The sequence below is a fragment of the Symsagittifera roscoffensis genome, chromosome 4 (assembly GCF_963678635.1).
Source record: "Symsagittifera roscoffensis chromosome 4, txSymRosc1.1, whole genome shotgun sequence".
Taxonomy (NCBI): domain Eukaryota; kingdom Metazoa; phylum Xenacoelomorpha; order Acoela; family Convolutidae; genus Symsagittifera; species Symsagittifera roscoffensis.
In genome coordinates this window covers 63,166,420-63,189,774 of record NC_087065.1, presented here as the reverse complement: position 1 = coordinate 63,189,774, position 23,355 = coordinate 63,166,420, and the positions used below count along the sequence as shown (strand labels likewise).

General features: G+C 34.8%; 2 protein-coding genes across 3 annotated transcripts in view; both read right to left on the bottom strand.

Moving 5' to 3' along the window:
- The window catches only part of LOC134844272 (meiosis-specific nuclear structural protein 1-like), a 310,596-nt gene that overhangs the window by 217,826 nt on the left and 69,415 nt on the right, over positions 1-23,355 (bottom strand). The gene's annotated exons all lie outside the window — the stretch shown is intronic.
- On the bottom strand, positions 16,250-23,273 carry LOC134844273 (uncharacterized). The gene is made up of 5 exons (XM_063860870.1): positions 23,099-23,273; positions 22,581-22,996; positions 19,187-19,656; positions 18,684-18,883; positions 16,250-16,674 (listed from the first exon to the last, which is right to left on the bottom strand). Exons 1-5 carry the CDS (start codon positions 23,125-23,127, stop codon positions 16,413-16,415), a joined length of 1,377 nt encoding a protein of 458 aa, XP_063716940.1. The 5' UTR covers positions 23,128-23,273; the 3' UTR covers positions 16,250-16,412.

Genomic DNA, 23,355 nt, shown 5'->3' with positions numbered 1-23,355 from the left:
TCCTTCCTTTTGCTTTTAACAAAGAAAACGAACTCAATTTAAAAAGAAATCATAAGTCAAACCGCGAAAAAGTAAATTTGAGCCTGAACAAGTTTTGAGACTTTTCCTGAAAAAAAAAACAAAAAAAAATCAGCACCTATATAAGAGTCTGAACTGCATTCATCGATTTTTTAACTACTATAACTGCTTCATCATACCAAAACGGTTACAAGTAGGAGCAGATCTAGGATTTTCTCGAGGGGGGCTCGAGGGGGAGGAAGTCATTTCAAAAAATTTCAACCTTTTTTTTAGATCGATGAAATTGAATTTCCGAGCTCTCCCAAAGAACTAAAAAGACCCTGTATAGGCCAACAGGCTAAAAAAGCGTTTTTAGACACTTTTTTGAAAATTTTGATCAAAAATCGCTGTTTTTTCGGCGACCGTTCCCCCCCCCCCCCCCCTCAACATTAGTATATATTGGCGCCAAAGGCGCCTTTAGACAAAATTTAGGGTCCGTCGCCACAAATGGATATCTTAAAATAGTACAAAGGTGGGACCCTTTGGGTCGGCAGGGGGTCGAATCCCTGAGAGGGGGTGGGGGCGTTCACCGCCTCTAAATTCGCCCCTAGTTACAAGACAAAAAATCTTGTATCTCCCTTTCAATAACAGCCCTTGTCAAGTAATAGTCCAAAAAAACAAGAATAGCGGGTTGCTGTGCTCGTAACTCCGGTAAAGGTACATTTTAAAAAAAATTTCAAAAATAACAAACTTGAATAAAAATCACTAAAAATTTTCAACTATTTTAGATTGAGGTGTGTGTTGAGGGGGGTTAAATCAATAAATTAAGTACTAAGTGTAAGATCACGTTCAATTTTGCAAACAAATTTGAAAAAGCAAAAAATCAATAAGTTTCAAAAACCAATTTTTTGTGAACTTTTTGAAGATTTATCAGTCCAACAACTTGCCCTTAAATCTTCCTAAAAGTTTCAGCAGCATCACATAGAAATAAATCTCTGACCAACCATACGCACCTTGAAAATATCCCTGATAAATCGCGAAGTCTGTTCCATTATCATCTCGTGAATAACTGAACTGCGATTTGATAAAACCTACTCAAATTACGAAAAACTTCAATTAACAAAGTAATTCCATTTTTACCATAAATCAGACACCCGAACTGTCTTAGTGAATTTGTAATCACCAATCAATGCGAACACTGAGAGTGTGTTTGGACTTCAGCTGATATGCGTTTTGAGCAAGCATGAGTTTTAATGGAGAAATATCGACAATGAGGGTTTAAAAATAGCTAAAAAAGTTAACTCGCGGCGTGAAATCAATTTTTGCAAGCAATTAATGGTATGATTATCAGAAACTTTATTGAGCCATTTTTGATAAAAAACGGAATAGCAAGGTGATCAAAATAACAACAGCAGGAGTAAACAAGGAAGCTGAATTCAAGTAATAGGCGAATTTTTGCAGGGTACTATCAAAAAGAAAAATAACGAATGGTGTAAAAACATTTTTTTTATGTAGAGCTACTAAAAGTGCTATAGGTGCTATACCATATAACTCAAAACCTCCTATTACTAAATTATAAGTTTGCTATCAACAGCAGGTAAAAGTAGTTCCGCCTGGAACTACTTTTTCAATTTAGAACACAATTTAGATTAAGTGACTTGCCTTTTTAAAGCCCTTTTGTTGAGATTGACTTTGATATAAGCAAGGTTAAATGCGTAAATATTTCCCCGTTGGCAAGAAAGAGTGGCTCAATCGATGCACTTTAAAAGACATGAAGCAGAATAATCAACGCATGAAATCGAAAATGAAAGTTCATTTCATCTGATTAAGATGCGGTTATTAACTAGCGGGTCTACTTAAGAGATACCCCCCCCCCCCACACACACACACACACGCACACACCCACACATAACACACACATACTATCCACAAGCGTTCTCGGAACTTAGAAGTAGATCCACATAATAATTGAAACATTATTTCCCAAACACAATAATTCTGTTGATGGGTTTTGCAAACCAATAAAAAAATTTGTAACATTTAAGGTATTTAGTGGAAAAAATACTATAAGGCAGAACACTTTTAAATTAAAAAAAAACATTACTTATTTGAGTTTCAGATTTTTTTTTGGTGTAAGTTTTCTCCTTTATCCTTCTTTGTATCCGTTTAAAGTCAGCTAATAGTTCCGGCAAACATTTGCCATCGTGTTATCATCCAGCTGAGGCTTTGCAGTTCAATTTTTAGGGCAAAACCTCAAAAATAGCAACCTCCGTTTTAAGTAAGGTTATCCCTAATTTAAATGTATACAATTTTTTTTATAGAGGCGATTAAGCCACCGACAAGTCAGCCAACTTTGAGTACAGACAATTCAGCCAAAAAAATCGACAATTCAGCCAAATTAGTTTAAACACACCAGATCAAAATTGTTTTTGAACTTTTCCAAAATGATTAGAGTCAGAAGGTTTTCAACAATCAAGTTAAAAAAACTGAAACATCAGAGAAAAACCTTCAAAGATCAAAACGAGTTTGCTATGCATAAAGTTTTTGCGATGTGTACATTAAAGGTGCAAATCTTCTCGTTGGCCATTGAATATTTGGGACTCGGCTATCTCTCCAAATTGTCTTAGTCAATTTGGCTGAATTGTCTGTTTTTAAAACGGCTTAATTATCTGTGATCTAATTGTGTGAATGCGGCCAGGAACGTACGCAGGGCCTTAAGAAGATTAATTTTGATATGTTATTGCGAAATCAAGCTCGATTTTATAGGAAAACAGAAACTAGTATTAACAAAACTGCTCGCATCAAGATGAAGCTCAAGTCAACAATACTTTTCGGAAGTCGGAACAATAATAGAACACGGAAGAAAAGAGGATCTTCCCAGCACTCGCGAAACAACTGAAGCATTGCAAGCTAGCAGACAGAAATTGAGATGGAATTCGCTAAGAAGAAAAAATGAGTTCCAAAAATTCAGACAAATGTCATCAACAAAAATTCATAAATTTGTCTCGAATGATGTTCAATTTGAGGAAAATATATAGAAAAAAACAATCGCTGCCGTAAAAAAAACATCCAGAATTTTTTACGAAGCAAAAACTGAGCCAACAAAAAATAAGTTGACGCGAGTTGAGCCAAAACAAATTGTTGCATAGACAAATTTGAGCCACAAAATTTAAAACAAAAACACACAAAAACAAAAGTTTATTTTTCTCTCCGAAAAGACTCTTTCTTCAAAATAGATTCAATCATTTCAAAAAACGATGCAAAATGAGGTAACTAAAACGGTATAATAATAATAAATTGTTTCCAAACGATATCTAGTTACAAAGTTATTTATAAAAAATTATAAATACAAATTAGAATCGTTCGGGAGAACACTATTAAGCCAACAAGGCCCGGAAGGAATTATGGCTTTGGAAGGAATTAAGTATGGCTTTGTTCCGTTAGAAAAAAGTATGGCTTTGGAAGGAATAACCGACTGCCCTTCACAGTTTGCTGACACTTTTTTGTTAGTTTGGAACTTTTCTTTTGGTCAAGTAAAAAATAGAACACTTTGTACTTAACAATACGCAATGTCAAATACAAAGTGCTATGATTAGCGTTCTTTAATGCTTGATTTGGACCAATAAACTAGGTTTACTTCAATTTATAAGATTTTGAGCGCAGAATCATTCATTGTCACCAGTCAGCCAGAAATTTAACAACGCCACTACTTACCCAAAAATGATCGCAATCTACGGAAATTTTTATAATTTTGAACTAATAAGCATTCATATTCTTCAAATGATATGAGAAATATACCAAAAACTGTTATTTGGGGAGTCGAAATTTCACTGAAGAAAACTCAAACTATGAGCACAAACATTCCGTCATTTTTCTAAGTCTTAAGGACGGGTACCAAGAGCTTATATCCACGAACACAATACTTGTACTTCATAACATGAACTATTAAACTTATTGTTAAAAACACTATAAAATGTTCTTGCGGCAAATTACAATTACATGCAACACCCGTATTACGCAAACCAAAATATTGGCCGAATAACTTTTAAACGCCTCAAAACAGTTTAAAAATTAGCAGTTCGCCAGTATCAAGACATTTTTTGTCCTAAGATAAGTATGCATTGATTTTTCACTTACAAAATCACAATTTCATCAAACTACTTAATTTTGTAGCCACTATTACTCTATAAAAAGATTACATGTGACATCTCTTTCAATTACATTTAGATACATTTCGAAATTAAAAAGTATATCACATTTAATCAAATTTGAAAAGTCAAGGCATTGACTTTTAGATGATATAAAAATACTGAATCACCGCAGTCGTTATTTAAAAACTGTCTGTAGAAAAACCATCGTCAAAACAATCACCGTGAATTTTATTCCGTGACTTTTTCAAATTCGACACAACGAGTTCATTCTCGCGAACGCAATTTCCACCCAGCATGCATATCATGAAAAACTGAGGAGCTCGGAATCCAATTTTTTTGCACACCTATGAAAATAGCATCGAAATATGTAGCAGTGCTACGGCTATGGCAAAAATTTGAAATCCCCCCCCCCCCTAACAACTAACACCACAAAAGAAATTTCCCAGATCTTGAAAACTCACAAGAGACCACAATTTATTTTTTTTTAGGGTTCGGACGAAGGGCAGGCCCACGCTTTGAATGGAATGTAAGTTCCCACCTGGATTCCGCCCAAATTGTACTCATTTCAAAGGATTTTCAAAAATTGTCATGAAGAACAATCATTTTGAATATTAAAAGTTTCCTGGTAGATCATCTGAGCTGACTGAAAATGAACGGGGATTAATTGGATTTAAAGGGACCGTAATCTGAAAAAGAAAAAAGGAAGCACTGAAGGGAGGAGGAGATAATAAATGAAATTAAATACGGGCTAAGAAGACCTTAAATGATGTCTGAAAGCCGCGGGCAGGAAAAGATAGAAAAAGAATATTTTACGCAGAGAAAAAGGAATTATGATTGTCCGAACAAACAATCACGTTCAAGGTTCTAAATATTGAACTAAAAAATATTGAATACCAAAATTTCTCAAATTGTGCTAGCGCAAAAAGGATGCAGCAGAAAAAATAGTCAGTTATTTCTTTGACTTTGATAACTCTTAACCAAAACAATCAAAAACTAGTGGAAGTCTGGAGTGGGAATGCCCATGTAGCGCTTCATGTTTGCGATAACAAGTAATTGAAAAGTGTTAGCATTTTGAATATCCGGGCTAGAAAAAAAAGAAAAAAGGGGCTAAAAAAGTTCCTCAAATTTGTAGTCTTTAGGCACAAAAATTGACAGTAAAACTGCGAAAGCGAAATAATTTATACCTTCAAAGTTTTTATAGTAGCTAAAATGTAGCTTTTCTTTAATTCTTGCACAGAGGAGAAGCTGCGCTTCGCAACCACGTGCAAGAGAACGACCAAAAAGCAGCTCTATCAAGAAAAATACAAAAAGGAGTAGAAATAAGCCTCGAATTAGCAAGAACTCGGATACGTATAGGATTCGAATCGTTGACCTACTGCAATCAAGAGATTTTGAGTCTAACGCACTATTCACTCAGCCACGAAAACTTAAAAACCGACAAAGGCTAGTAACGAATAAAGCAGCTATATATGCTAATAAATTGCCAATGCTATTCAGCAAAAGTGGCACCAAATACAAATAGACTCAATTTTGCTTGTAATAATTTGAAATATAACAAGCTGAAGGCCTCCACACTAACGTTGCATATAAGAAATCGCAAAGCATAAAGCCACATTGTGTATAAATTATGCATTTCAAAGAATTGCTAGATATAGAGTTAGAAAATTTCTGAAACCGAGTTTTCATTACTGTTATGTTGTTAGAAACAAATCACTTTTTTTCGATTCATTTAAAGAATTAAAAATGCATCAACTGTGTTAACTTATTACTATTCGAATGTCAAAGCACATGCTACGAAAAAGCTGTAAAAGTGCCCCAAAAATGACATAAATACTTGCGACTTAAGTTGGAAAAAAAGAATGTTTGTACTTCGCAAATGTAATGATTCCAAAAAGCCGATTTGACAAACTCAAACCAGGCGATAGAATCATTTTTGAAAACTTACTTACTCCAATTTATGAAAAAAAGTTAAAATCAAAATTCAAAATTTTCAAGATTAACCACAGTCGAATTACAGTTTCTAATACGAAATCTTTGTGCTCGGGTGGTTTTTTTTCTTCAGACAATTTTATATCGACTTTTATATAGCCTTTTTGACGGAATTTTTATAAAAATAAATTAAAAAGTATTGTTGTACTGAGCTTAAATTTGAAAAAATGTTTCACCTGTGAACATTTTTTGTAAAGTTATGGGGGTTCCAAGATTGCCATATAGGCCAATTTAGGACAATCAACAGGCGATATGTTCCGCGCTACTAACGCGTAAGCGGAGATTTAATCAGTTTTTTAAATTGTTTCAAATTGTTTCAAGACAGCTTTATTGCCATAAATGATTTGACACTAGGAGCATAAATTATACTTTTGTACTTTATATGTCGTGTGGGGGGTTGATTAACACAAGAAGATTCAAATTTAAAAAAAATAGTTGTATTTAATTACATTTAATTTTTTCGTGTTATTATTGCTCCATTGACCTTAAAAAGCAGTTGGAACACTCCGGGCTTTGCCCTGATACGAGCAGTCTTGTTCTATATTACGCTTTGACAACAAGAAAACTCATTTAACACCTCAAAACACGGGCGATATTTCAAAGAGGTCCGATGATCAAATCATTTATCAACAAAAAGAAGGCACGGTGGATCGACAATTATTCATTTAAAGCGGAAAAAATTCATGCTGAAAAAAAAACAGATCCTGGCCAGATTTTCATCCTGGACATTTGCCATTCCAGGCATGGAAGTTATCTATGAGCAAAAATTTTTGAAAGCGAAATTTTCTTGAAGCAACCGAACGACTGAAACTTAAGAAATCGTTCAAGCTCTTTTGATAGCTCAAATCAGTTCAATCAATTTATAAGCAAACAGCTCCAGCGTTGATACCTGGCAATTTTGCAAAGGAGCTTGATAAAAAATTTAAACGTTGAACTGACATTTTGAAGCTACTAAGTTTTTCAAGATAGCAATAAAGGGTCTTTTGACACTTGCTTTTCTTGCTCGACTTAGATCTGAAAAAAAATAAATAAAAAAGTACTTCGAATTGAAAAATTTTGAATCATCGCAGATCACTTTGATGACTTGATTCGGTCAAACAAAAGTGTAAATTTTCAGTCTCTGAAATCAATTCAATTTTTATTGAAAGCTTGAACCGAGTCACAACATTTATGGACTGAGATGAAAGTTAACTTAACAACCAATAAAAACTTACTTCATAGCTTGAATCAAAGTGGAAACTAAACCTAAACAATAATTGATAGCTTGAATCAAATCACTTGAATTGATTCAAAAAAAGTAATTGTTTCAGAGCAATCAATTTCAGCAATGTCACTGAATATAAAAAAAAAGGTTTCTCAATCAAGCTATTCAAACGATGGAATAATTAATTATGTCAAGGTGATTTGATAGTCAAATTCGGGTTTGCAAAAAAGGTTTGCATATTTGTAAACAAGTTGTTCGGGTAATAAAAATTTTAATACTTCAAGTTCATTGTGCAACCTTGTATTGACCCAAAAAAATCAAGCGAGCAAATAGGGCAGCGCAACTTTGAACGATTTCGAATGAGGTTGTGCATGCTTGCTATGTTCAACAAAAACAAGCATTTTGAAATCATCAAAGGAGGCAAATAATTGTCAAATAAATGTCGGGCGGGTTGATATACTAGCCCAAATCGCATCTCAAAATCAAAATCAGCTTTACAGCAAAGTATTCGTCTGCTTGCTGAAAAAGTAATGTATACAGTTTCAAGCTATCAAAAAAATTGATCTTATTCAAGTTGCATAAGATCAACTTTTTTGATAGCTTGTAACTGTATACATTACTTTTTCAGCAAGCAACGGTATCATCGAATATTTCACGCTAGCTTGATCAGCTTGACTCCGATTGCAAAGATTAAAAAATCAAGAGACTAGCTTTGAAAAAATTCAAGATAATTTGATACCTTTTTTAATTGTTTCGCTCTAACATTTTTGAAGCCAGTGTTTAAATCTTACAGTGTTTAACTTCATTTTTGATATTTGACTTTATTCGCAAAAAAAAGTACCGTAGTCGGAAATTTCATGTGGTTTCAACAAGTTTTAAGGTAAAAAAAAATAAATAATTTATCTTCCTAGTAGCTCTTTACCTTGCAACTGTTCGCCAAAAAAATTTAAAAAAACTGTTTACTTCGCAAGCTGTTTTATCAAACAATTCAAGTGCTGAAAACTTCACATTTGAAAAAATTCCTATAGCTTAAATCACTTCGCAAAAATGGAATTCAAGCCATATAATCTGAAAACACTTTGAAAAGTTCTAAATGATGTTTTAAATCAATAATTTTCGCTATTTGTATCGATTGGAAAAAAAAATTATTTCAAGCAACATACTCGCATGACAACTTCAAATATCTCAATCGGTACAACATGTTTAGAATTGGCTTGCAATAAAAATCCATGGGTTAGGCATTTCTCCTTTTCGTTTGTCCTATAATCAAATAATGTTCAGAGGATTTCTTAATCTCAGGTGTGCTCCTAGGGGTTGCGCTTGATTCGGGTCAGTTTCACTTGATTTCGTTTCCCGTTACTAGCTCTCTCACCTATCCTACACATCTTAGTTGTTTGGCGCCCCGCTGTTGATTGTAAGACTCCCTAACACCTTTAATATGATTGAAAAAATTCAAACCACAGTTACAAAACTGTTTAGCGATAGGAATATGCAAGAGACAAAATTGCAAGCAATTCATAAATGTGACAGGCCCGCAAAATCAAAAAAATTACGTCGAACAGTTAAGGCATTACTTTAGTCAAGCAATAATTCGTAACGAGGAGCTGCTGGCTTCAGCGAGAACAACCGAAATTAAGCAGCTATTTATACCAGTGCTGGAAAACTGCTTACATATTATGTGACCAGTGGACAAAAGACCTGGGTTCGAAATCACCCCAGGCCCATGGCTGCTTCTCTAGTGTTTTTTACACTAAAAATGTGGGGACTTGGATGAATTACCCCAACAGACAATTAATTACCCCACAGACAATTTTCGTCCTTTTATCTAGTTCAAAGTCAGAATCTTGACTGACGTTGATCGCCTAATTATTTTGACGGTAGCGTCGGCAACACCAAATGGTTTGCAGTCAAAATCTATACGTCTCTGATTATTATTCTCGTTTCATAGACTTTCATGACAGTTTCATGGCCGTTTGATTTATATCGTTTCCGTCAAAACGAGCAATAAAAAATGTGCGTAACGAATTTAATGGCGAATACAGTTTGGAAACATGACTGTTTTACAAAACTGATGTTTTTCTGTCAAAAATAAATTGGGTCCCATAGTTTCCGTGAAAGGCTGAAAAATGCAATGTTTCCGTAGATTTATTTAAAGGCACACTAAGCCTTTGCCAAGAGGACCCATCTATATTTTGGGAACCCAATTTGTAACCAGTTAATTGCAAAAGAAAGCTTCTTCCGCTAACTGGGATATCAAGAGGAAATATGAGAGCGTTTTTCAAAAAAAAGAAAACGTTTAACGAAATAATTTCAACTTTAATCGAGCGAGTCGATCATTCAATTGTAGACTTTGCCGATGTTTGCTATAAAATCAAAACAATCTATCTAGACATTAGGCCTTCACCTAAAAAAATCAATAATGCCCTTCGCTTAAACATTCTAACTAACAATTTTTGTTACACATTTTCCCCTACTAAAAAGCTTGAAGATTATGTCTGCAGACGAATTATTATTATGCTTCAACAACTTGAGTCGTACCTTTTGGGACTCCTGCTCAGATGCCTTTTCCGTAACAAAACCCTGGCCAGATATCGATACTAATTCTTCTCCATCACCCGCAGCAGTCCTAGTCGATGAGCGTGATGTAGACGACGATGGAGGGGACTTCAGCCTTTCACTTTCGCCAATTCTTTCTCCTGAAGGTGATGGCGTTGAACTGCAGCTGTTGGCCTTGGCCTTTAGACTCCCTCCATTGTCATCCAAACCGACCAGTTGGTGTCTCAGTTTGAACAAATTCTGTCTGAGGTCATCCGTCGACCTTCTGCATTGTCCATTCTCTATACAATTCAAAAACAATCAGCATGTCAGAAAAATGAATAATCAATACATACAAGCGAGGACAGAATATGCATCGGAAAAAACATCGACAGAAAATTATTGAATATTTTATTTTAGGTACAAAATACAAACTTTATTATTGTAATAATGACTAATTTTAGTTTTTTCAGAAGCTTCACCGACAAGGTTAGCTAGTCTAAGGATAGAAGGGCCAGTAACATTTACCCAGAGTCCAGATTGAGTTGTTCACCGTTTTGAACTTTATTTTCATTTTGCAAAAGAAAATATTAAAGTTTTTTTAAACGGCAACATCACTGTGATGATATATTCAAAAAAATAACTTGCTGGCTGTATATGTGTATCATATCTACGAAATTTTGAAACTTGTTCTCATATCTGTAAAAAATGCATTGCGAGCTTTTTTAATTACCAAAACCTTCTAGTTTTCGAGAATAGCTGTTTTTGAAAACTTTTCGATATTATTATTTTCGAAAAATTAATAATAAACTCATGGAGAAAACAGCGATATAAGAGAAAGCGGCACATAGATGTCCAAACATATAGCAGTAATGCTCCAACAAAGCTCACTTACTACTTGCAAAAGAAAATACAAGTGTTTCTCCGTGTTATATGTTTACTGAGAAAAACTAGTCAAACGCCAACTCATCGAAGGTTGCCGGCCAAATTTTTTTTGCTAGAGCTGGGAGACTTCTGTTGCGACTTTCTGAACCAAAACTACTGTAATAACACTAAAAATAATTCCTAACTTTACTAGTTACTGCAAATTATTACAAGGCTGCTATTTTGTTGAGTGAAGTTTTTTTGTGGTTCAAGGTGGTTTCTGACGTAAAGAACTTCCATGGTAGCAACATTATGAGAGCCAAATTTGGTCAGTTTGTAGTATGTATACTTGACGCTAGATGTCAAGCCAGAGCTAGCCCTCAATCCCTATCTTTGCCTTGATGCTTTAAAGCAAATGCCTTAACACTATGCTAAATGCAAATACGATGGCGCAATAAGATTCTATCACATTGACGACTACAGACAATTTAGCAAAAATTTAACAAAATTTAACGAGATTTTTTTGAATATGATTTGCGGTCGGAGCAAAAATCTACCGCAAAAATGACGATCTGAGATGATTGGAAGTGTAGTAGTTATGTTTTGCTCAATACTTTATGATCAACCTTTTAAACAGGTTTCCCCTTTTTAGTCAGATCTCGCAAACGGTCAAAAATATTTTATCACTAAAATGACTGCACTTAAAAATTTGGATCTCGCAAACGGTCAAAAATATTTCATGCATTGTATAAAAATGACTGCACTAAAGAATTTGGATCAAAATATCCAATTTAATGTGATAATTTTTCAATATTTCACAACATTACCGTGATTTCAAAGTTAACTCGATGTGAAGTTCTGTGAAAGTTTTCTTGACCTAGTCACAGTTTCAAACCATTCATTATTTAAACATCTACGTTTTCATAAGCAAAGACAACAAATGTTCTAAAAATTCGAAATATACATAACATGAGCCAAATAACAGTTGGAAAAGAGTCATGAACGCAAGGAAACTGAAAAAAGTGACTTGTTTTTTCAAGATCCTTCAACTTTTGAACTTCGAAGAAAAAAGATGGCCTTAAAACTTTGATCTTGTAGAACTTAAGATGGGCACTTTTTTGTAAACACTAACCCAATTTGAGAAAACTGAATCAATGCGTATAACTTTTATTTCGCTGGGAAAACTGATAATTAATTTCCATTTTCGAAATCAGAAGTCGACCTTTACACTTTTGCTGTTCGATAGTGGAGTTTGCCTTCCTTTTAACAGAGGAAATTTTCTGCACTTAAAAAAACCACATGTCAAACCGCGAAAAACCCTGAAAAAAAAATCAGCAAGACCTATATAAGAGTAGTCACTACGTTCATTACTCTTAATAAAAAACGAGGACACAACACTCAAACGGTTTGGCACCTTTCCTGGTAGCGTATCTTCAAGTCGATGATGACAGTATTGTAAAACAAAACGCAGTGCGCTATAATTCCTTCCGCAAGGTTTTGAAGCGAATGCAGACTTCTGCGTGTTAAGAACGCTATAGTGCTATCATGATTCAGGACGCAATCATGGGCAAACTGGCATTTGCAATAAGCTAATTGATTTGATATTCTACCGATCTTGAAAGAGCTGACAAAATAAGAGTCTTAGTAAAATACAATGAAAAAAATTTAGACAGTTGAAGCAATTAGAGAAAACGGAGTTGTTAAACGGAGACCATATTTTGCTTATTTATTATCGACAATAGAGTCCGAAGTCTATAGATAGATACTCGGGCAAGCGAGTGTGCACTTCTGAGGGGATGAGAACGCTTTCCACAATACTGGATGGCAAGTTATATTCTATTATTCCTATCCCAATTTGGCCTAATATTCTGCACTACTTATTTGTCGGGACCCCCGCAACACAAATCGACTTTTCATAAACTTTGGGGTTCTGAATGGCCCCCTCCGGGTTTTTTATACCATAAACTTATACCCCGTTATAAAAAATTATCTGTTTTATCAACGCAATAAAATTGTCTCCTGGAATAACTTACTTGAAGTTTATGCCAATTTTAAGGCTCAAAAAATTTTTCGCCAGAATTGATCCAAATTTGCGGGAACTCCCCTCGAATTACGAATTGCTGAGTAAAATATACACAAAGGCGAAGCACAGCTTCGCACCACTTATGATGCAACGAAAACTTTAAAAAATAAGAAGCCGAGAGAAGTGATAGAAGTTATGAAAAAACTAGGTTAACCAAAATTTTAAATTTGTCGATGTCTCGACAAAATTGGATATTTTTATGCTAAATTGATTTTGCGAAGACAGCGAGATTTTGAAAAATCAATATTAATCTACCTGCAAAAATCGACGAAAAAAATCTGACTCCTTTGCAAAAATGCTAAATCCGCAAATGGTTCAAAGAATTTCTGCAGTCGTAGAAGTTTAACTTTCTCAAAACACTATTTAACTACTAAGCGCCGATGAACGAAGATATGTACTGCAGAATTAACTCTAAAATATCAAGTTTCATTTGAAGAGCGCAAAAAAAACGCAATTTAATGATTAAACAGTGAAAAAACAACTTTTTTTTTCATGAAATTGACAGACGGCTCAACCTTTTCAGCAAAAACTGATTTTTCAGAAACGGAGATTTTAAAAAGCCAATTGGATTTACTTGAAAAAATCGACAGTAAAATTAGACCTTTTTGCGATAATCGTAGATCCGCACAAGGTCCAGTGAGATTATGTATTCTTTAAAACCATATTTTTGCAAAAACAATTTTTTAAAACAAAATGTTAATGAAGAAAGAAATTTTTCATTCAGAGAGGCGGTAGAGTTTTTCAAGACATATTTTAAACAGACCGAGCTAACTTTTTAGCGGCTTGACTTTGTTTTCTAGAAAAGCTCAACGTTAATATTAGGGCTTTACGATTAAAAAACACCAGCCTCTCATGAAAAAAGTAGTACTTATCTGATGCCATTCTACAAAGACATAGCCTTACTGAACTAGTCCCTGTTTTAGAAAATGACCTATGCCTTTACAAAAGCGAAGCTGCACTTAAGCACAAAAAAAGTAACATAGAGCTTTAAAAACCAAGAAAATATGCGAATAAACTTTGAACCATTCTGACACCCACGGGATTTTTTCCTAGAACTAAAGCAAGGAGAGAACACTAAATCGATTTAGACGCATAATTACAGTAGTGGATTCAGTATCGTTCATTTGAATTCTGCAGTCGTAAAATTTCAATTTTATCAAAACAATTTTATAACTCCGAAGTGCTGATAAACGAAGAGGTTTTTAATTGAATGAGTCAGTAGGGTTGATCAGGACATTTAGAACATTGACCAAGCTAAGCTTTCAGCGGTTTGATTTTATTTTTTTTAGAAAACCTCGACGTTCATTATAAGCCTTCAAGATTATGAAACATCAGAAGCTCATGAAAAAGTAGTATTTAATTGATGCGAGCACTTAGTGTTAATGAACAACGCGCTGTTTTAGAAAATTAATTCGATAGTTTCAAACTAAGCGAATCTGCATTTGAAAAGCACAATAAAAAAAGGAGCATGGGGATTTATATTCCAACAGAATATATGAATAAACTTTCACTTTAAACCCATATAGCCATCTACGGGATTTTTTCCAGAAACTAACCTAATTTAACACACGGGATCAATTTTGAACTTAATAACAGTAGTGTAGTGGATTCAGGAGGGGCGCAGGCCCACTTTCAGGTATTTGACCATTGCCCACCCAAAAGGGTCCCCCTTTGGTACTAATTTAATACTTCCAAATTTGGCTGAACGACCATCAAGTTTTTCTTAAGGCGCCAACGCAAAAACCTTTTCAGGGGGGGAGGGTGAGCTCGCCGAAAAAACGCAATTTTTCGGGTCCCTTACGTCCAATTTGGGCGTGTTTTTCAACAAATTGCCTGCAGCGGAGAAAATTGAGAAGAAAAGGGCCTTGGAAGAGCTCGGAAGATCAATTTGTTTGACCCTAACAAAGGTCGACAAAATTTTTTGAATTATTAAATTCACATCAAAGCATCAATTTGAGCGTGAAAAAAAAACGAACAAACAGAAGAAGCACGGCTGTATATACAAACGCTGAAAATTTAATTCCTTCATTAACACTTAAATATAGGTTTCTTTTATTTATTATAAAAGTAGTCAGGCAGCAAAGTTTGGTATTAAGATTCAAGCTAAGACCAAAACTGTTATTCAACATTTCATTTGAGACAATGATTGCCCAAACCAAAAACTATATACTTTTTCCTTTTTCAATTTTTATCGACGCTCAAACAGAAAAAACTTTAGTCGGAAGGCGATTACGTGCTACTTGAAGAGCCTTTTTATATTCGATAACGCTTACTAATCCAAGCTTAACTGATTTCCTTAATTATACACATAGCCAATCGAAGATTGGAAAAGAGTAGTGAACGCAAGTCAACATAAAAAAAACACTGACGTTCTTGAAAAAATCTCATCTTTCGAATTACAAAGAAGAAAATACATGCCCTTTAAGCTCTTTGAATTTCCAGAACAATTTATGATCGGCAATTTTTTGATAACATGAACCCAACTAGAAAAAAGTTTTTATTCCGCTGGATATCTAAAAAATTAAATTCCACTTTTGAAACTAGAAATCGTTCACGTTTTTTCGAGCCATTTCCACTTTCGTATTTAGAGAGCGTTTTTACGTCACTTTCAGTAGATTAATTTCAATTGAACTCAAAAAGCGCATATATACCTAAGTGCATTAATAAATGCATCAATATGTATGAATGCACATCTGTAGTTATTGGAGACTTTTAAGACTTTTCCTGAAAAAAAAAAAAAACAATCAGCAAGACCTATATAAGAGTCTTCACTACGTTCATTATTCTTAAAAATTAACCACTGATATTCTCAAATTTATCAAAATAAGAGATTAGGACTATTTATTCACAGGGGAAGGAACCAACATACGAGCTGTTCTAATCTTCATGGAGAACCGCTGTTGCTCCCCTGCTTAAGAATTACATACAAATTATTTTGGCTATTTTTCTGGGCTGGGTAATGTTGCCTCACACTCAAAAGCAACGAACACGGATCATGGTGACCCTCGAACGTCCAAACAATCGATTGTGAGGCGGAGACGTAACAATTCATCGTCGCTTTCCAAAAATAGAAGACAAATACTCATGGCTTTGCCAACCCGCTCCCACTTAAAACTCATCAAAACAAATTAGTCGAGAAAAACAACTTTATCAATGAAGTTTAGTAAGAAATTTATTATCATTAGTTGTCAAGCGCTGTTAATTTCGACAGATAAAACTCACTGTCTAAGCGGCGCATACTCTCCCAAATTTCAAGCCCAAAAGCTCATCAAACTTTACTATTTTATATTTTCATTCACCTGAAATTATTTTTATGGATGACAACTGCTTTATCTTCTATTCTTCGGGTCATTTCTTAACTTCTATCTGTGTTGCGTTCGCTCATTTATGAACAAAAAACAATAAGTGAAATATTAAATTACGATATTCAAAGACAATTTTACATGCCGCCTCGCATTATTTACACAAAAAAATCAGTCGAATCTAACACTTTTAATGTACTCCTTTAGAAACAAAAAACAAGGCCAATTCCAATCAATAATGGTTTTACGACTGCACGACCACAAGAGTGCACCGGATATGTTATGATTCAGTCCGACAATTCTGCGCCCATATTTTCTAGAATCTCCGATGCCTTCTTCAAATTCATAATCCTCTGCTGCAAAATTGACCTCTTTTCTTGCACTTCAGCTCTCTCCTGCAGTAAGTGCAGGTATTGCGTGCTATTTTCTCTCCATAACTGCTGCATGAGTTGTTCCCAGTTCTTCAATTGATGACACACCCCACTTCTAACTACTAGATGCACGTGGTCTGTAAGACGTCTCTGCAAGACCGACCAGTAAGCGAACAGACTAGAACGGAATAGTACACTGTTATGTTAGAATAACTCAGTTTCATGTGGCCGACACAATATCACTACCCAAACCGTTAAACCAAATTGAAAAAAAACATAAAAAATAATCAGTAAATCGTACTTTTTCGATGACGAAGGCCGAAATGACTGAGAAACATTTCACACACGTTACTACAATTTAAGAACAATTTCACGCAAACACACATCAGTGAAGAGAACCTTTTCGAAAGCTTAAAACAATTCTGGCACTGTTACTGAGCGTAAGTTTTGAAAAGAAGCTCCACAACTCGCAAGCAAATATTCGTCACAAGCGACGACTCGTGCAATAAAATTTCAAATATCGCTCATAAATCGACCGCTTAACTAGCTCGAAATTGAACTAAAAACAAAAAACTTTCTACGAGTTTTTCTCGGCACTGGGACAACTTTTTGAAATTTTTTATGCTGATCAAATATTGCTTTTCATATTTTATGTCGTTTTTTTAACTGGATCAATAGGTAAAACTTTTGTTTTGCTGGGAAATTCAATAATTAAATTCAACTTTCGAAACTTTAAATTGAACAGTGTAGCGCTCGTGCAGTCCAGGACATCTACAGGCATCACACAGTTTTGCTATAGCCTTACTTCTCTTGTGCTATTTAAGAAGAAAAAACAATAATTTAAATAATACAAGGATAGCTGGTTACTGTGCAAGTAGCACAGAATGTTCCGACCATAGTCTTCAAAAATCTACAATTTTTTTCCCAAACTAGCATAGTTTTTTCTGCATGGTGCGATAAAAGATCTGACGTAAAATTAAAATTTAGGCATATTCGACTGTCATACTAACATAGGCAAACAGGACAACAGTTTTTGAGAGAAGTTACTAGAAAAACAAAAAAATCAACAAAGAAAAACAAAAAATTCAAAATTAACTCAATTTTTTTGCAGATTTTTTTTGATTAAATTTTTTATTCTAAATAGCTATAAAAATCTCAAAACTATTTTGACCAGAAATAAATTTTAAAAAAAGTTAATTGGCGTTGGCATAAATCACAAATTTTCCGAAAATGTGTTCAACAGAGCAACTATTAAGGGCTGCTTTGTTCGTTCTGCCTCAGCCAGTTGACGCGAAAAACAGGAGCTGAGATTGGCGCCACCAAGATAGAAAAGCACAAACACTCCTTCTCCTTGGGTAACTCTTGGACTTATAGTAAGCCAAATTTCAAAAATGACATCAGTGCTTATTCTAGCAAGATTTGCGAACAAAACGAGCCCCTTTTGATAATTACATGCATAAAATCATACTTGCAAAACATACTTGCAAAAACAAATGCCGGAGATGGTGCCTCCCAATAATCAGAAAATACAATCAACATTGGTCGAGCTGTTCAAGTATTATTCGAGCGATTCTCTCGATTTTAATCTCTTTTCGTAAACTTATATTTTTTGTCTCACTTTCTTTGATTTACACAGATGTTTTGCCGCTGAATCCGCACGTGATACGAATTGTCGCCTGGTTCGAAGAGCCGCTCTCAAAAAAGCAGCAAATCTTCTCTCGCGACAATTTGTCACTTTCGAAAAATATTCTCCATTCCAAATTTTGTTTCACCTCTTATTTCAAAACCTTCGAAAATTAACATTTTCTTTGATGCATCTTCATAATTAAAAACTTGAACTTCATCACACTTGAATTTCTTCCAGTTTCCCGGCTTAATAGTCATTTCAAATCATTTTCTAACTATAAACTACTCAGCGCCCAATGCTCACTACATCCCAAGATTTTAATAAAAAGCATTGATCTAGTCTTCAATTATATCAAAATAGAGGGACTCCATGAGAGAAAGAGTTCGAACGATACACCAACCCAGGAAATTTCGATGGTATGCCAGCCATCTCTAAAGATACGCAATCGTAAGCAGCCCAAGGACTTATTATTTGTACTTATTACTACCGCATGCTAAATATTTATCGTTTTTGAAAGTTGAAGTTTCAAGGAAGTTAAAGGTTTTTTTATTTTTTTTTACCTGACTTGCATCTGGAAAACAGCCACACTTTCCACAGAAGGATTATCCGACAAGACCCCGTCCAGCTCAGACAAGTCAACTGAAAAATCATCAGCCAGATAGACTGAACCCGATTTCTGGCCTCTCCCCGGAGTGGAAGACTTCGCTGTTTGAGTGGCTGTCTTGGCCCCGCCTCCGAACAGACTCGGCATTGCACTAGTCTATTGTTTTCAATGTTTTGTAGTTTATGTAGAATTTCTCTTATTGTAAATTGCGTTAAAAACAGCAAAAAGTAACCTAGTTTTCAATTCAAATTGCATGCAAAATCTCAAAAAAGTTTATTTTTTTTCCAAAAAAAAATAACAGCAAACCGATCAAAAACAAAAATTTGTTGATTCATTACTAACATTCATTACTAACAGATTCATCGCTACCAGAAATAAAGTGTTTGTGACATTCGAAATAACTAAATGATAAAAATAGGGTTCATTTTATGTCTAAACCGAACATAAAGTACAACACACTGTTTGCATCCCACTCCCGAGTCCCATGGATTCTGTCGATTTGTCCTTATCCTTCATCGCTTTTATTTGGTCTTCTATTCTCTGAATTGTAGCAATATATGAACTGTCTGCAGTGTAGGGGCCCGCAATTAACTCAGCGTCTATCAACTGCTTCAAAAATTGGCTGGTTTCCGCACCCAGTTTGCGCAGCATGGTCAGCATATCTTTGCTAAGTCTCTTCTCAAACTTTTCAGAAAGCCTTCGCTCTTGTAGAGCTTCGATTAAAAGCGAGTCAATCACCACTGATATGTACTGCATTAAACCAGAATTTTGGTTTGAAGTCAACGGATAGCTTTTAGGTTCGAAATTTCCTAATAATAAGTCATGGGTTGTCAGTTTGTACAATTCCGAATTCATCAAAAGGCGGTCCAGCATCAATTTGAACACAGGATGCGACAAAAAGTTCGGTAAATTGATTCCAACTGTTTTTGCTGAAACAAAAGTCAGAATACTCTGCAGAACTTAATTTGCGAGGGTCAAAAATTACCGGGGGGTATGAATAATATTTTTGGACAAAAAGGCGAAAGGCGTTTTTCATTGCAGAAATGGATTCAAAGATATCAGGGGACTCCGCAATTTTGCATCAATTCTCGTTATAAAAGTTGGAAAAGAGTAATGAACGCAACAAACAATGACTTTGTCGAAAAATTTTGAACTTCCGAATTTCAAAGAAAAAAATAGATGCCCTTTAAGCTCTTTGAATTTCTAGAACAAAATATGATTGAAACTTTTTAAATAATATCAACCCTACTTGAGAAAACTGGATCAAAGGGTACAGTTTTTATTCCGCTGGAAATCGGAAAACTAAATTCCACTTTCGAAACTCGCGCCATTTCCACGTCCGTATACGGAGAGTGCTTTTTACGTAATTTTCAGCAGATCAATTTCAATTGAACTCAAAAAGTGCATATATATCTACGTGCATTCATAAATGCAAAAATTTGTATGAATGCACATCAGAAGTTATTAGAGCATTTCAAGACTTTTTTCCTAAAAAAGCGAAAAAATCACCAAGACCTATATAAGAGTTTTCACTACAATCATTACTCTTAGTCATACCAAAATCTACCAAAAAAAATAGTTGACTTGAAACTTAATGCAGACATCATTATTAAACACTAAAATTAGTTCTTTGAGCTTACTGTTCTACATTTCTACACGCTTCCCAAACACAAGCGAGGAAAATCCAAAAAAGAGCTTTAAACAGGCAAAACAAAAACAAATAAGGTAAATGGATAAAATTACACCATGAGAAAAAACTTTGAATAGCAATTTTGACAAAAGGAGTATCACGTCCTCACATCTGCTCCACGACCACTTGTAATTTTATTAACACTAGCCACCAATGAAGGAGCAAAAATTTGAGCAAAAAAATCCAACTTTTTCAATGTCCGGATTTGAGTCTCCCACCTGATAATAGAGAGTGTCAATCACGTCCTCGCATCTGCACAACGGTCACTTGGAACTAAATTAGTGGCCCAGCTAATGCTGAATGTACCTGTTTTAATATGTTTAATCATATGTTGTGCTGATACAGAAATGGAATATACGCAAAACTCAAGTGATTTCTCTGCTTAAGTAGGAGATTATCTGCTATTTAAAGGAGAAAATTACTATTCGCTCGTTCAATTGAGTTATATATGTCAGACTTGGCTGGGTAGTTCAGAAAAAAAGTGAAAAAGATTCCACAAAACGAACAAAAATTTGACATTTCCTAAATCTATTAAAGTTTCTCTACAAAAGCATGGGAATAGGCTCTTATGTAGGAAAAATTTTCAAGACCTGGTTTTTAGAATGCACTCATTATATCAGATTTAGCTACTAATTTTTGAAAATAGTGTTGAAAAAATCTATAAAAAACGGTATAAACTTCAAAACATTGATTTTCCCGAAGTCCATATCGACGATTCTACAAAAAAAAAAATAGGGTGAAACAGGTTACGCAGGGAAAACCTAAGCACTATGTTGGCTTGAATGAACTATCAACCTCAAATTCAACAAGTTATTTTTTGAAGAAAACAAAGGTTCCAAAATATGGACAAAAAATTGCCAAAAAACCGGTAATAACAAAAAGGCCTTTTTTCCTACCCAAAATTAGGGAAAAAACGGCTTAGGCAGAGGAAGTCCCAGTGTTTTGTTCTTTTAATTGAAACCTTGATCTCAGATTTGTGCATTTGATATTCGAGAAAATGAAAAAATGCAAAACAAATAGGTGAAAAAACCCCCTACAGATATTTTCAAAGGCCGTAGAACGTGGGGTAAAATGAAAAGAGACTAGCAAAATATGCAGGCACATTAAAGAGCGGCCGGTTTGTCCATTGGTACCATTTTTTGAAAAACGGTACAGTGGTGTTTGAGAAAAACTGAAATTTCAGCAAAAAGTGCCACAATTTTTCAAAGCGTCACAAAAAACAACAACAAATCCACGCATTTTCATAATTCCTGCTTTTTTCAAACAGGACCTAACACTAGCCACAAAAAGCAACAACATATGCTATTAAATTACCTATACTTAATAAGGCTTAAATTATTAAATTGACTTATACCAAAAGGGCCACCAATTGATCACTTTTATTTGCGACTTAGGCTAGAAAAAAATTCTTCGTAATAATACACTAAGCTGCGCATGTGTTCGAACTTTGAGTAAAAATTTCATGCTAGAAGAAAATTCTTATTACGAAACTAAAATCATTCAGGTCTTTTCGGGCCACTTGCACTTGGAGAGCGTAATTTCACTTCCTTTTACCAAATGAATTGGTTGAAGAAGAAATCAAATTTTCAAACGCGAAAATTAAATTTGAAGGGGATTAATTTTAAAATTTTTCAGAACAATCATTTGTAGAGGAAAAATGAACATAGCCAACAGACAGTCGGAAAAGTCAATAAACGCAAATAAACAGATAAACCTAAACATTCGAATAAAAAAGATAGTCTTAAAGCTGTCCGAAAATCTAGAACAATTTATGATTGACTTTTTCGAAAGAACAACTCAATTTCAGAAAACTGGATCAATGGATACATGTTTAATTCTACTGGAAAATCTGAACACTAAAATCGACTTTCGATAAAGTCGATCACATTTTTCCTGACCTTTACGCTTTTGCTGTTCGATAGTGGAGTTTGCCTTCATTTTAACAAGGGAAATGAACTGAAGTAAATAAAAAATCAAAATTCAAATAGCAAAAAAGTAAATTTGAGCCTGAAAAAATTTTAACTTGTCCTCAAAAAACCATCGGGATCACAACTGCGTTCATCGACTCTTCAACTAAAGTACTCAATTTACTACGCTCAAATAGTTGAGGACCTGAGATTAATTTGAAGACTAAACAGCTTTGGTCAAATTCATGTGACTTACACAGCGATTGTTTTATCTGAGATTTGACTTCGCTGGTAAAAATTTTCTTCTGAGTATCGAAAAACAAATTGCGGTAATTATTCAGCAACAGTTGTGTGTTGGAATTGAGAAACATCTCATTCGGATCATCATACCGCGACAACCCGTCTAGTAGTTGTCGGAGTCGTGTACCCATGAGACGAGAGATGTCGTCAAATCTAGACTTTTTCTCCATTTCTGTTTCGCACGGCTGTCCAAGGGCTATTAAACTCTCGCTTAGTTCCGAAAGCACACTCGGCACTTGCGTTGAGAGATGCGAAACTGATTGAAGCACCATTTTGTAACCTTCGCTGACTAGAATTTGGGATAGAGCCGGAATTCCCTTGGAGGTTTCATCAACTTCATTCCATTTCGACAAGCATTCTGCCTCTACTTCCCTGAAAATTTTCTATCAGGTAAACAACAAAGCAAAAATTCGTCCTCAAACGTTGAGCGCTCAGCACTTAATGGCCACAGCTCACATTAATCATTCATTTCACCTGATCCGATCGAAGGGTATATTCTGCATGATTTCATCGCTGGTTCTATTTCTCACCAGCACAAATCTGGCCCCAGATGTTTTCAAGTCGGACAACTTGGACTTCAAGTCACCCTCCGAGCACTTATCTAATTTTGTAAGCACAGATATAGTCCTGCGCTCCAGTGGATCTACCTGGAAATATTGGACCAGAATTTAGACAGGTTAAATGTGTACATGAATAAAAATATTAAGTTAAAATTAATAACTAAGACGGTG